This window comes from Morone saxatilis, unplaced genomic scaffold, assembly GCF_004916995.1.
Source record: "Morone saxatilis isolate NCDOM2014 unplaced genomic scaffold, NCSU_SB_2.0 Contig10, whole genome shotgun sequence".
Classification (NCBI taxonomy): Eukaryota; Metazoa; Chordata; class Actinopteri; family Moronidae; genus Morone; species Morone saxatilis.
In genome coordinates this window covers 4,038,924-4,053,843 of record NW_023339652.1, presented here as the reverse complement: position 1 = coordinate 4,053,843, position 14,920 = coordinate 4,038,924, and the positions used below count along the sequence as shown (strand labels likewise).

The following is a 14,920-nucleotide window of genomic DNA, read 5'->3' as shown; positions in this document are numbered from 1 at the left end:
TATCTATCTATCTATCTATACTACAATTTTGATGCAGAAACAATATACTGCCTAACCCCAGTTTATGATTTATGTAAATAGGTGCTTCAAAATCTACTCAATCTACAGTCAGAGTTTACTGTCAAGAGACAGACAGACAGACAGACAGACAGACCCATACTGTCCTGCACCATGCAGTTTGGTGGAAACATAATAAAGACCAAAAAGGTGCTGGAATCAAAGTAGCAGTACCTGATAGTGGGTAACCTGTCCAGTCGGGACTCAGGGCTCCAGGCGAGAGCATCGACGCGCAATTCATGATGGAAAGCTCGAAGAACATTGAACTCAACTCCTTCAACCTCCATATCCTCCTCCTGTGGGAACAGGTGTGTGTTCAGAAAATAATATACTGGGCATTACTGTACTTAAAGCACGTTGTGTGATGCTGCATCTCTAACCTGGAACAGGCAGGTGCCCACTACCACATACTGGTTTCCACCGTAGGCCAGGAGAGAGGCAGGGGTGCCAGAGCTGAAAGGACTGAATTCAACCACGTGAACATAGTCCTCACACGCCACCGTGTAACTGGGACTGCGGCTCGAGTCCTCCTGCATGCTGGGTATCCTGGTAAAGCTGACTTCAGATCAGAGCTGTGAACTGTGAAAAAAAAAATACCTCTGTTTAATAAATCAGTTGATACTGAATATAATTAGGCATTAACTTGAGCTCAGGTAGACTGATAATATGACAATATACCATCCAGCTGTTGGTTTGTACAAGTTCACTGCCTTTAATTGAGCTGAGTTAGCCAACAACAGAGATTCCTGTCTTTTATTTACTATATTATAACATAAATATCACAATAGACTATATGCTCAAAACACAATATGACATAATCCTGACTGCTCAAGGTAAATGGCATTAAAATCAGACACCCTCACAAAGTATGACTTACATTTCTCTCAATGCTTGGAGAGTCAGACCAAATTCCATTCAGAAATTTGCTTGTTTAATATATTATAGCAGGTATAGAGGCATGCATATCTAGTAGGGCAGAATGTGGGTATTTTTACTAACATATATCGGTCACCCTTCAATTCGGCAAACATCAAACACACAAAGCAGAGATTTATTTGAGATTATGCTTCATTGAGAGCTACAGGTCAGAATTAGAGGTAGGTTAAGACCAATATTGTCACAATGAAGCAATACAGATCCAAGTAGATTACAGATGCCGAATTTAGCATTAGACTTTTAACTCGGGTTTAATATACCTCACACATTAATAGATACACTGTTAAGCCAGACAGCGTCTAACAACCTGAATAAAGACAGTGTGGCATTAAAGTAGGAACAGCTCGTATCCAGGCTCACAGCCAGCGAGCCAAAACAAACCTTTATACTGCCCCGTTTTACGGTTTAACGCTCAGACTGCCAACATATTAATTACCTCTTGGTTATAAGAGTCTATTCCGATTCGTAATACCGCACTGGCTGATATATTTATCACTTTATTTTTAAGTATTTCTTTGAATCACATGGTGCGCGCGTTGGAAATGTTTTCGAGCTCGTTCCGGGTTCGACGTGGACTGAACCATTGGGCACTAATGTGAAGGGGGATTTCGCGCAACCGTAAATGAAAACATGTATCTAAATTCGCGATATATCGACATATTGTTGAGCTACAAAGATTAACATGCTCTAAAAGATACTTCCCAGTATCCCGCCACGAACTTATGACAAAATAACGCAGGAGATAAACACTTTTTATTGCACCTCGCCCATTGTTGGCTACTACAAGCTGATTGGTCAACAGCCATAAACGTCATCGGCAATTTAAAATTTGAACAGCTGCTTTTTTTTTTGTCGTGTTCGTGTTTTCTCGGAGATAACTACAATCTTAGAGGTTTGCACCATTAAATAAAGATTGATTGTGATTTTTGTGTAGCCATAAACATAGGGGCACTTTATCTTATACGTGTGTATCTTGGAAAAGCTGGTTTAAAGACACGTTGTGACTGTAAGTTAAGTTATCTCGGTGCCATTGTGCCACCCAGGCCAACGAGCGTGAATTCGTTGCAACTTGTTCAAAGATTATTGTGTTTAATTTTATCTCAAATGCATTTATTTTGCTCCTTGAATGTGAAATTGTGTGTGGGTATTTGTTGGCTTTCTGCAGTAAACCCTTGGTTAATCCCTTTAATGCTGTTTTAGGAGAAAATGGAGGCTTTGGGAGACCATCTGAAGGTGATGGTTAAAATCTTCAGGAGAGAGTGCCATGGTGTTTTAAAGTCTGAGAGGACCACCATTCAAGGAGCTGATGAGATGCTGATGATTCTGCAGCTGGTCATGGCAGAAGTTAATAAGCAGGTAACAGTTTTATTCACATACATTAAAAAAAAAAGTCTAAATATACAAATGTGATATGTGAAATAATGAAAATGACAAATCTACACCACACAGTCACATTACGTTAAAAGGTGCAAGTCATATAAATCTTTGAACAAGGTAAACCGAGCATTTTAAAGGCTAACAAAACCATGCAATCGGTGGTCTTTTTAACGAAGGGATGTAAACCAACAAATAAAGGAAAGTTAAAATACTCTCAGGAATAAAACGGGTCACTGTGTTTTTTCTGTAAGTTATTGGGTGGCCCAAAAACGAGGCTGTACGAGCCAAATTCTCATCATCATCATCATGGCGTAGTTCAATTGAACCATCAGGTTGACCGTCATCATGTCTATAACTGATGACATTACCGCAGATTTCCGGCTGAGACCACTCACGGCCCACTTTTTGGACTGTGGGAGAAGGTCTTTCTGCTTTTGAACTGATTGGTTCCAGGCCGTCTGTAATTATGGCTGCTGCTTTCACTGTTTTCTCTCTTCCTGTGACAGCACGGCGGAGAGTTCAAAGTGGCTCTGAGTGATGTCCTGATGGCCTGGAAACACTTACTGTTAGACAAACTTCACCTGCCACCCCCCAACTTTGCACGCTTGGAGAACTATGATCTCATCCTGGAGGCATACGAATCCTTCCTGAAGCGCTCCAACACTGTGGACCTGGTTGATATCCTCTCCATGTACAAACAGCTGAGACTAGTGGACTCGGACCCACAGGAGCCTGTGAGCCCGGTAAGCAAGAGCTGGTTGAAATCAGGCTGATGATGTTGATTGTGGATGATCAGATTGGCTACCGAGTTAGAGATGAATCAATTTATCTCTGCTTTTTTTTGTATTCTTTTGCCAAGATCCAGCTGTTTGAGTTCTTATCGGGCAACATGGAGGTCTCAGAGTTGCCAGGCTCCTCAGTCCCATCAACACCATCTAGTAAAAGCAGGCCCTGCAGCTCACAGGTAGGCCCGGTCCTGCTTTCATACACTAATAAAAAAGGTGCAACTTATTTCATAAACGACCTTAACAAACCCCTCTTTCCACTTTGCCCTCTACCCTATAAAGTTTTTTGTTTTGTTTTTTAACAGGAAAATTAAATGCTTTTTTTCCTGCTGGCAATAATCTGCATTTACTTTCCCAGTCTTCATCGTGCTCAATTTCTGTCTGGAATCCATCCTGCTCTTATTGACAGGAACTCTATATCACATCCCTTAGATTTAGGAGCGAAATGTGAATTCAATTACCAGGCAGATGTTTAAAACACAACACAATGTGGGGGAGCTTCTGTAGCAGAGTCTCTTTTCTCCACTTTTCTCTGTCACTTGTGAATTTATGGGTTTTCAGTAAAGGCTTGCTGCTGCTCTACCAGCTAGAGTGATGTAATTTTTTGGAGTTTAATACAGGCTGTCAGCTGCTGTTTTTAGTGGGTTTTACAGGCAGTAAAGCTACTTTTTTATTTTTTTGGTAGTTTATAAACACAACCTGGACTGGCCTCAAGCCAAAGGTTTTATTAAAGGAATAGTTTGACTTTTTGGGAAATATGCTGATTCGCTTTCTGGTGGCGAATTTGTCAAGAAAACCAATAACACACTCATAACTCAAATGGCTTGCCTGGCTCTATATAAAGTTCACAAAATACCCCTTCAAACACCCCTAAAGCTCACTAATTAACATATATCTTCTCTGTTTAATCTACACTTGGCTGGGAGCGTTAACTTACTGGATTTTCAGCTTCTTGTCTTGAACTGTAATTTTTACATTTCAGATTTTGTACTGATTTTAAACCAAAGGTCCCAAGCTCAAACTGGTTTGGGGCCACTGCTGGTATTGTCATCTCCTAGGAGCGCCACTTCAGCATTCAAGCACTACAAGAAAGCGCAATATTCTGAAAATATTTCCATCCTTAACATCATACTTAACATAAAAATGCATTTATATATTAATTTTATATTATAATTTTATCTTCATTATTTGCAGCCTAACAAATAAATGAAGGCCTGAAACCCGCTTTCAACCTTTGACCTTTGCTATTATTATTTTTTATTACTGAATGTATATTTATGTTTTCATTTTAATTCAAATCAAAATGCTCCCCAGGCCGACAGTTTGAGATCCCTGGATTAAACCAACAACATATAATGTGTTAGATTTATTAGCTTTGAGCTAGAGCCAGGATAGCTGCTTAAACCTGTTTCCAGTCTTTGTGATTTTTCTTTAAACGTCCAGGTAAAGGTGTGTAGGATTTAGCAGCATCTAGCAGTGTAGTTGCAGATTGTAACTCCTTGCTTCACCCTCCCCTTCCAAGCATGAGCTACGGTGGCGTTGAAAAACCACCCTGCCTAGAGCCAGTGTTCAGTCTGTCCCTTCTGGGCTACCGTAGAAACATGGCAAGCTCCATTGAAGGCACCCCGAAGGCTCAGATAAAATCTTATTTTTATACACTAATGAAAACATGCCAATGAATATTATTATATTCTATTTCTGCCAATAGATCCTCCTAAATGTGACACATTGGACCTTTTTCTTAAAGATGTTCTCTAACCTAAAACGATAATGTTGTTGTACTAAAATCGTGTTTATTCTATTTATTATCTATAGATGAAAATGGCAGTGAGGAGGGTTTTCTGCTCCTATCTGAATTTGCTCGTGAACTCCAAGAACGACATGGCCTTGGCGCTGACCCTGGACGTCCCCAGTCGCTCTCTTGGACGACAAGCATTTACCGACATAAAGCATGCTGCACGCAAAGACAACACTTCTCTCTTCTTGGTAAGAAACATCCAAACTCAGCATGATGATGTATTCACACTTTACATCACCAGAAAAAACAAAACTACGGGGTAATCCTCTCTGGTGCAACATTTGGGTCTTTTTCGTGCTTTTGCAGGCTGTGACATCTTTTGTGAGGGCCATCCAGCTGGGAGGGAAGGGCTACGCTCCAGCTGAGTCCGACCCACTGAGGAAACATGTCAAAGGCCTGTCTGACTTTGTCCAGTTTCTAGACAACCTGGAAGAAATACTGGGGGAGATTCCTGACCCAAGGTACACAATGCAGCTTAATCCAGGCTTCCACTCGCTCCCTGTCTTACTGTTGCTTTTGAGGTAATGCCTCCCTGCTTGTGACAGAATCCGCTGTAAATGCTGGGATGCCGGGGATGTGCTCCATTCAGGGCTAAACTGTAAATTCTTGATGGATTCCAGTTGAGCTTTTAAGTTTAAATCAAATTTTAATTGACGTTGTAAAAGTGTCACAGAGTTGCAATTCAAATTTTAGACAAAGGGAGTAGAAGTGAATGACTTAAAATACAAATTACTCATCTTTTATTTTACAGTATATATTGTTATGTTTTGTAGATATCAAACTACTATTCATTTCAGGAGTAGTTTGACATTTTGGCTCACTTTCTTTTGCAGAACGATAGATGAAGTTCACCACCATTGTCATGTCTGTGGGCTAACTATAAAGCTACAGCCAGGAGACAATTAGCTTAGCTTAGTGTACAAACAGAAGCCAGGGGAAAAGGCTAGCATGGTAGCCTGGTACTGTTCAAAGATTTAAAACTATACCTACAAACACCTCTAAATGATGATAAATTATCACTTCATAAAGAAAAATCTGGCCATTACTCCCAGCTTCTATCTCCTATGCTAAGCTGAGCTAATCAGGTAGTTGCTCTGCATAATAAGTGTACAGACATGAAGGTTAAAAGGGTTATTAAAAAGGTAAACAAGATATATAATCATCACTTTATGGGCTTTAGAAGCAGTGATAGCTGTATTCTTTTAATATTGACGGTTACAGCCTTTCTTTCTTTACTCAGTTGACTCACTCTTCAGTCAGGCATAAATCACTTATTTGTAGTAGCTAATCCTAAGCATGCAAGTACAAGCAACTTTCCATTTCAAATAAAACATCTTTACAAAACCCCATATTTACTTAATTGTAGTCTAATCCTCATATAAACATATTTCAATCCCAGAGAAATCATCTTGAGCAGATTAGGGGAATTCAGAGATTCCAAGAAAAGTTCTACAGTATCTGGCAGTGACGGAGGTCACATTAAATGAAACTTGTGATTTATGACTGAGAGGGATTTTCTTTGAATTGCTTCACTTCTTCCTGCAATTTCAAGTTCAGGTCAAATTCTGTTTCCTCCCTGGTCTGGCTGATTGTCATGAATTGAAATAAAATTCTGAAAGCTGAGCTGAGCTCCTTGCCGCTACTACCGGTAGGAATATTTCCAGCTGCGCGTATCGGCCTGGCAGACACCTGTGCACCGAAATCACCTGTGATCATAAAATCCACCTGTCCCATTGCAGCTTGTTATTTCCTTCAAATCCCTGTAATGACTCCCATCTAAGCTACTCATGATAACACTTGGATTGCTAAAGCATGTTCATCTTTGCTACATCAAAGCCTGTCTCTGTTAAATAACGTGTTCCCTGTTTGGAGCTCTTTCTTTGATGAATTATCATCACTCCACAGATCATTCCCCATACCATTACAGATTATTTTGGATGTCAAAGCATTTGGCACCACAACAGAAGTGGTTATCAGAAATGATTTAGCCGTTCAGTCGTGTGAGGGTTGAGCTTTGAGGTGAAGCTGTTGAAGGCACCCTTTGTAGCGGTCCCAGTAGCGACGTTAGCTCCACTCGAGCGAGCCATAACAACTCATTGTGATGTTTATGTAGTAGTGGATTCGACCCTCGCTGCTCTTCTGAGGGTTTTCAGTTCATGCAGGCTGATGAGACACTGACAAACCGGGCCAACATGTGTCTTTCAACAGGCAGTGCCTTTACTCTCTCAGTGGAGTACTGTATTTCCTCATACAAACACCTTCTACGGAGAGTTCAGGGCCCGTTGCTCGCCGAACATCTGTTTTCCCAAATGATTCTGTTACTGAACCCTGCTCGCTCACATCAGAGCCGGGTCAGGGTTGGACCACCGCCTCTTTACCTTACTGCGATCTCTTCTAGCATGCTTTAGTGCACTTGACTGTTTAGAAACCTACAGAAGTGATATGTTGCTATGATTTTTGGACACGCAGCGCGGACGGTGTGCGAGCATGGCGCGAAAATTCCTGCTCTATAAAGAGGGAAAATCCTGGAGTTTCTCTGCTGACAGTCCATCGGTGAGAGCAGTGACAGTGCCCAGGGTGACTTTAACATGGATTTGGAGCATATTTTCTGCTTCATAACTGTTAACATTGGCAAAGCTGCGTTACAGTGAAATAAAGCTCAACTGGATGTTAACACCGAAACAATTACTCTGAGCCCTTAAAGTCAGTGTCCAATTAATTGAAAGTGACGCTGCAGTATATCTTTTGAAGACATTCAGACGAAGGCCCTGGCTTTTCTGGGTTTTCAGTTTTAGGAGAGAGTTATTCATGTTGGCAAATATTGGCTGAACTCTTGAACACTATTAATTCCATCCAGATGAAAACCTGTGTGTGTCTGTGTCTGTGTTCTGCAGAAGAAAAGAGTTTTTCTTTCCAAAACAAATTCAGGTCGTTTTTTTTTTATGTTCCTCTACCTACAGCTGTCTCAGCAGATGTCAATGTGACTGTCACTGTGTTTGGTTCTCAGTGTATGTGGAGCCAGGCTGGTGACTGCCATCAGGGCAGCGCTGGTGAAGGGACGCAGCAGCGGAGATGTGGTGTACGTCGCTGCCGAGGAGACGACAAAGGAGCTGAAGGAGAGGATCTGCCAGCTACACCAGATCCAGAAACAGACTGCTAATGGAAGCGGGACGGGGATAAGCCCTGCCAGGGTAATGTATAATCTCTGCTCTCCTGCCAGCCGGCTACAGTTTTGGCTTCTCCTGAAGTCCACACATTTACACAAAACCCACTTCATCTTCTTTAACAGTCAGTTTTGTGAGTGCACTGATTGTATTTGTGTTGCCGTTCCTCTCCAGCCAAAGGCTTACGCAGTCAATCATGCCACTGCGTACGGAGGTCGGGACACTGTGAAGGTGCTGATGGCTCTGCTGGATGAAGAAGCGTTGACTCCTCTGTGTCAGAACAAGGCAGACCTGCTGTCTGAGGACCAGCCCGTCCTCAGTGAAGCCGAGGGGACCAGCATCCTCACATTGTTCAGGTTGGCACAAACAGTCCTGCAGTGCAAACTGGGATTTGACTGAAAAATAATTTCTGTTTCTAACAAGGGAGCTTGTGTTTTCATAAGGGTTGTCTGTGTCTGTTGGGTGGATTGCCATGAAGTTTGGTACTCACATTCATGTTCCCCAGATGATGTAATCTGTTTTCTTCTACCACCATGAGGTTGAGATAGTTTTAAGTGAAATGTCTCAACTATCAGATGATTTATGATGAAATTTGGTTCCGACATCCATGTTCCCCTCAGGATGAATTGTAATAACTTTTCGGATCCCCCTAACCTTTATTCTAGCGCCATCTTTAAGTCAAAGTTTTAGTTTGTCCAATACTATCTGTCGACGGGTCTATAATTAATGTAAATGCTTTATTACATCCGAGGATGTAATAAAGCACGTGTGGACATGTGTGGACCGCTAGCAATTTCCTGCCTTCACATGCCCATATATATACACACAAGGAGTTCATCTTCTTATATTGTTTCTTTTGTGGTACGCTGCTACACGTACTACAATGAATGCTGCGTCCAACCAACCAAAAAGGTTCTTTCGTACTTTGGGGAGCACTCTGCAGCAATTACGCACACGATCACGTCCTTCAGGGGTCAAGTAAACACTAGTAAGTTTAAAGTTAATATTTTACTAGATTTGAGCATTGTCACTACCACAGGATTCAGTCTAGAGTGGGAAAGCCCCTAAAACTGCAATTAGACCAGCAAGAGACTCTACAACCCTCCCCTGAAACCATATGGAGGAAAATCCTCCCACACCACTCTGGAACAATTTCTCTGGTCAAACATCTGAAATAAAAATAATAACATAAAAAAAACAGCCAGTGGCTGTGGTCTGGGGGGAACCTACATTATGTCTGAGGTGGATGACATTGAATGGCTGATATCCAGTTTGTTGCAAAAGCCCAATATCAGTTCAGTCTGACGCTAGTGAAAACATCTTTTACATGTTGTGTAAAGCTGCAATAAAGAGAGAACAGAGTTCTTAAGAAGCCATGGGCAGATTTCTTGGTTAGCTTCTAGCTTTACTAATTTATAAACCTCTTGTCTTTGCCTCTCATTGTGGCTCGCCCCTCAGATCCCCTGAAGTGTCTACTGGATGTTCTCCAGAACCTCTACGGAACCGAGTCCAGAGCCGGCTAGACCTGCTCAAACCCAAGGTAACGTGGGCCCCTTCATCCAAGAGCCCCAAATCCAAACCATCAGTTACTTCAAATTGAATCAGATGTACAAACATTGAAAATAATGTCTTTACATCCTGTAATTTCTCCCTGGTATTATATTATTTATTTTCTTAGCTGAAGCGCACATCTTAACTGACTTCCATCGTTCCCGTTTGCACAGCTGTGTTTTAGCTCTTAGTGTTGTTTTGAGGGTGCTGTTTAAATCCATGGCATAAAACGACTTATTCGTGGGGGATTCAAACCATTAACCAATCCTGATGATAAGTTGTGCTATTGTCAGGGCTCAGGTCCATTTGCTTACAGTGCACTATACAACACGCTGTGTATCCGATATTGATACCTCTTCCTTCCATCCTTCCTTCCTGGCTGTGAGCTCAGCTGTTCTGTTTTTACCTCCAGTGTTTTCTGGGTCAGCGTTAAGAGAATCTGTCTCATTATGATTACACAACCTTTGTTGCCATTGAGTTTACTGACTTTACTGTTTGTGTGCTTTTGTTGTTGCAGTTTGCAATTTCATCTCTTTTCGACTCTTGATTTATCGCTCGCAGTTTTCATAATTGTATATTTATTCATGTGCTGTACCGTTAAGTGCTATTTTAAGGTTCTTGTACTTAAGTTTTTCCATTTTATGCTACTTTTCAAACCTATAGCCCGACCGATACTGTAGTTTTTCGGAGCCCCCCAAAAAAAAAACCTACTAAAGTGGAAAGATAAGTAATTTAGTGCCATTACATATGACGAGTTGGTTTTTCAACTGTAAAATGTTGCACTCAGCATGTATCTTTTGTCACTTTATTCTTTTTTTAAAGGGGAATCCCACCAATTTTACACATCAAAGTCTAGTTTACAGGTGTTGAGGAGCACTGCTGCATATGTTCAAAAAGCCATATAACGCCTCCAGAGGGAGCCACACAAAAAAGTGATGTCACTTGAGTCAGAGTCGGTTGGAGCCGAAGAAATCTGAAAATGAAAAAAAGGTGTGGAGTTGGAAAGAAATTAGCTTACAAGAACTCTGTAGCTCCGTAGTTGTCCTCTCTGCTCGAGGCTAGCAGCTCAAGACTACATTAGCCGCTTCTACCATAACACACCTGAATCTCCAGCCAAGTTGTCAGCAGTTTTACCCACAGTGCAACAGCGTTGCAAGATTTTTTTTTTGCTTATGTTGCGTTGCAATCGGCCAATATATATATTTTTTATTATTTTAAACTGCCAAGTATCAACATCAGTACTGGTTTCAAACCCCCAGTATTGGCCAGGCAAGCCAAGCTTAAACCTTTATGATGCTAATCAGTTATAATAATCCAATTATATAATATTGCTCTGAAACAGCTGTTCTGCACCTTTTTTTTTTTTTTAATGAGTACTTGACTACTCTTGATACCTTCATACATGTTGCTGATGATACTTTCCCACTTTTCTTGAGTAAAATTAGGAATGCAGGACTTTAACTTAGTGTTTTTACAGTGTGGTATTGTAACCTGTTACAAGTACTTGTCCACCGCTGTATACACCACCGTTGCTGAGTCACCCCAAAACAGTGACAGGACCAGCTTTAGATTTTAAGGTAGGACCTTTTTAACATGAAGTAGCTCCATTGTGTGAACTCCTTTTTGAACATGTATGCTAAACACATTTTGTGAAATGGCTCCTTTATTTGATTGCGCTAGCAGATGTCATTTTAGCTCCCCACAATCTGGCTGCCTTCCTGTTTGAGTGCGCTGTAATGGTCCCTGGGCAGCTCACCGCTTCCTGAACTCGGTGAGCGGAAGCTTTCTGCATCAATTTCACTTTGAAGATGCCATATCAGTCGCGTAATTCGACTAGCAAGGGAAACTTGAAAGGTTATTGTTTCCTGTTGTCTGCTGAATGACTTTATCCCAGACTTCTCCAGCGGTTTCATCATGCACTGACGTCAACTGGCACACACAGAGATGGACAGATTTAGTTTCTGCTTTTGGGACGTTTCCAAATCTGAGCCACAGATGATCTAAACAGAAAAAAACTTCACTAAAACACCAATTTAGTGTTGCTCCCCTGTGATGTCAGTAATGGTGTCTGTGAAAAGATGCATTTGATTGCATTATAATACTACAGTTATATGCATTTTTATCTCAAGGCTGATTGTATCACGGCCTGATGGTGATGATGGTCACGGTGCACCTGTTCTCACTTTTATCATGTACGTGAGTACACGTATCAAAACATAAAGCCACAGAAATTGTTTGCACCTGCTTTTGGAAGCATTATCAGGAATGTCTCGGTCAGGTGTCTCCAGCATTGGGTCAGGCGGTGCACAGGGGTTTTTTCAGGACAGCCATCTTCAGAGGAATGAGGGCTGTCTGACCACACGGTGCCACGTTGGGCTTCCACCTGTTGTAATTGGATTAGATGTTCTCCGTCAGTCATAGTTTGGCTGTGTTCACTCTTCCATCCCCTCCCATTGTTTCTGGGGAGTCAGATATGTTTTATTAGCATGCAACCAGAGCAGCATACATTTTTAGCTCCATTATTGAAGTGTGCCTCATTCTTATAGTTACTGTTGTTTTAGGTGCTCTTTTAAGAAGTTCTTTTGAAATGCACAAAGGCTTTGATCCCTTTGTGCTTTACGGACCCACCCAGCTTTGCTCGCTGTATTTTTCCCTCAGATTTCTCCTCCCTACTGTGGCCCACTGGCCTGAAGGGTGAAATCCTTGGATTGTGATAATCCCAAGCAGGCGTAGATCAAACAGTGGATGAAAAGCTGTAGATCTGTGTGCCCCAGGGCCAGGATTGTAGTCCGAAAAGGCTTTTTAATGAGGTGCTGTACTACTGTCTTAGACGTGTAATTGTGATAAGATTGAATAAAACTGTTTCCTGTTTAAAGTGGTGTAAAGTTGGACGAATGTATGATTCATAAACCTTTATCAATGACTGAGGCAATCGTCAGGTGGCCTCTAATCGATGTAAAAAGCCACGTGGTCAAACAATACAGGAATGTACTGTATATAGGTTAACTAATTACAGCAGAAAAGATGAGTCTGAAACACTATTAATAAGGCCTGGCTCTTTCTCATTTCTTATCAATGCCAAAGACTGTGTAGCAGTAGTAGGTAAAATGTTGTGATTTGAAGCCTAAAATAATGTTATATAAGCATTTAATAAGTTGTATACCACGATATTGTTCATCAAATTGCTCTGAAAGTGATCCCGACAATATTGTTCGCCCCTGCCTTCTTGTTATAGTTGTGGTAAAAAGATGTATTTATAGTTGTTGTTATAGTTATCATTCTTTGTGTGGGTGGCCCTTTTTTGGCAATCCCCTGTGGGTTTTTTTTTGTTTTGTTCCAAACCTCAAAGTAAAAGCTGGAACCCAATCCATCTACCCGGAGTCATCGATACTAATCATCCACCATGTTACCATATCATATCAGTTGCATTAAAGGGTTTTCCCCCCCTTTTCATTCCAGGCCAAAGAGAGAGTCGTTCGTTCCCAGTTTGCGTGCACATACAAAGATGAAGAACTGCCACTCAACCGTGTACTGGAGTTCCCCAGCACCAGCCAGGTCCCTACCTGTGTGCACCCAGCACCCAAAATCATCCCAGCTGTAGATGAGGATGTGGAGGAGACAACCACAGGTACAGACTCAACCTTCATTTCATCCGATCCTACAGCTACTTTTAATGTGCTCCACTGCATGCGGAGAAAAGCTCAAAATGTCAACACAAGCGGCGCAGCGTTCTCTTTCTGCCGGGGATAGATTTCAGTTTCCTCTGACGCCACACAGCTGGACTGAGGCCCAGGCACACCTTCTCAGCTCCAGCCTTGAACCCTTCACAGTCCCAGCACTGGGACTGGTGCTTACCATCAACCATTAAATGAATCCCCATTCTATAAAACTTGCTCACACCCACATCTGTAGTAAAAACCAAGAAGCACACACACACTCACACAGACTTTTTGCCCATTTCCCCCTCTGTCTTTTGTTCCGTGGGAATTCAGGCTCCGCTCCATCAGGTTACATGACAAATGTTAAATTTCAGCTTCATAGAATAAACACACACAGCCTGCTTCAACTAGCAGCTAACGTCAGCAATTTCGTCACAACATACTCCCCTTTGTTTTTTTGTTTTTTTTTTCTACCAGCTTGTCACACTTGCTTTTGCTTTGTTTCAATCTTTCCAGCCAAGCCTCCCTCTGAATGTCAAAATAAGGAGCAGAGCGACGTGCGGCGGGGGGCTGCTATTGGACAAAGAAGTGGAAATGCCCAAAACAGAGCTGCGGGCCCGGGCAATAGAAAGAAAACTAGCATTCAGATGCAGAACAAAGGCAACAAGAGGAAGCAGGTGGATTCTGACCAACATGGAGGATCAGAGAATGAGCCTCCACAGAAGAAGGCGCCCACTGGTGCCTCACTCAAAATGCCTGGCAAGACTGTGAGCAAGGCCCCGGGTAAGAAGAAGCTGATAGCTGGTCAAGGAAAGCTAACCAGCTTCTTCAGAGTCTAATGATGATGATCATGATGGTATAGTGGCGTTCATACAAAGCAGCTGAGTGTAAGCTGCAACCAGACTGCAACAGAACTTTTTTTCTGACTGATTTGAAGCAATAGCTCAATATTTTGGGCAAATACACCCATTTGCTTACTTGCTGTGAGTTAGATGAGAAGATCAATGCCACTCTTTATACACTAAGTATGAAACTTGCAGGCGATTAGCTTATTTTAGCATAGAGACTGGAAGCAGACCCAGGATTCCCAGTCTTTATGCCAAACTAAGCTGATGACCCTGGTAAAGTTATCTTCATATGTAGTGTACACAAGAGTGGTATCAATCTTCTCACATTTAACGCAGTGTATTTGCCCGAAATATTATATCCTGAACTATTAATTTAATTAATAAGTTTATAAAATGTCAAGATGGTGGATGAAAACTACAAAATCCTGACCTCTGAGAAGCGTTAACCAGCAAATGTTTGGCATCTTGGCGTTAAAAGTTACATAAACTTGCTCATCAACATTTTTTGCTTAAGCAATTAATTCACACCAATTTACCCATTCAGCTGTGTGGAAAATGTGGCTGCAATGTGAATAGTTGACTTTGATAGCAGATCATTGGGAGTCTGGATTTTTCAAGACGAATGTATTTAATCACTAGTTGTATAGTTTATCTATTTAACCTGTAAAATTCCACAGTGAAATTAACTCTGTAAATATGATGCACACTTTTCCTTTTAAATAAACTTTTATTTTATATTTTTCTG

General features: G+C 41.5%; 2 protein-coding genes across 4 annotated transcripts in view; one reads left to right on the top strand and one right to left on the bottom strand.

The window, feature by feature from the left end:
- Positions 1-1,583, bottom strand: part of nup37 (nucleoporin 37) — an 11,911-nt gene extending 10,328 nt beyond the window's left edge. Inside the window, exons 1-3 of one of the 3 annotated variants that reach the window (XM_035672606.1) lie at positions 1,430-1,583; positions 438-636; positions 232-353 (exon numbers count right to left, since the gene is read on the bottom strand). In XM_035672606.1, the coding sequence (XP_035528499.1) occupies positions 232-353; positions 438-593 (278 nt within the window). In that variant the 5' untranslated portion in view covers positions 594-636; positions 1,430-1,583. Of the gene's footprint in view, positions 1-231; positions 354-437; positions 637-934; positions 1,337-1,374 lie in introns of those variants that run through there. The other 2 variants (XM_035672616.1, XM_035672625.1) reach the window with 2 other exon arrangements.
- Positions 1,584-1,826: 243 nt separating this feature from the next.
- On the top strand, positions 1,827-14,910 carry parpbp (PARP1 binding protein). Its single transcript, XM_035673207.1, has 11 exons — positions 1,827-1,885; positions 2,194-2,349; positions 2,877-3,113; positions 3,230-3,334; positions 4,971-5,141; positions 5,260-5,414; positions 7,961-8,144; positions 8,292-8,473; positions 9,576-9,657; positions 13,128-13,296; positions 13,844-14,910. Exons 2-11 carry the CDS (start codon positions 2,200-2,202, stop codon positions 14,164-14,166), a joined length of 1,758 nt encoding a protein of 585 aa, XP_035529100.1. The 5' UTR covers positions 1,827-1,885; positions 2,194-2,199; the 3' UTR covers positions 14,167-14,910.
- Positions 14,911-14,920: the final 10 nt, after the last annotated feature.

Coding starts and splice junctions, on each gene's coding strand:
- parpbp (XM_035673207.1), top strand. CDS start 2,200: ATGGAGGCTTTGGGAGACCATCTGAAGGTGATGGTTAAAATCTTCAGG. Junction 5,415..7,960: donor GGGGAGATTCCTGACCCAAG/GTACACAATGCA, acceptor TTTGGTTCTCAG/TGTATGTGGAGCCAGGCTGG. Junction 8,474..9,575: donor AGCATCCTCACATTGTTCAG/GTTGGCACAAAC, acceptor CTCGCCCCTCAG/ATCCCCTGAAGTGTCTACTG.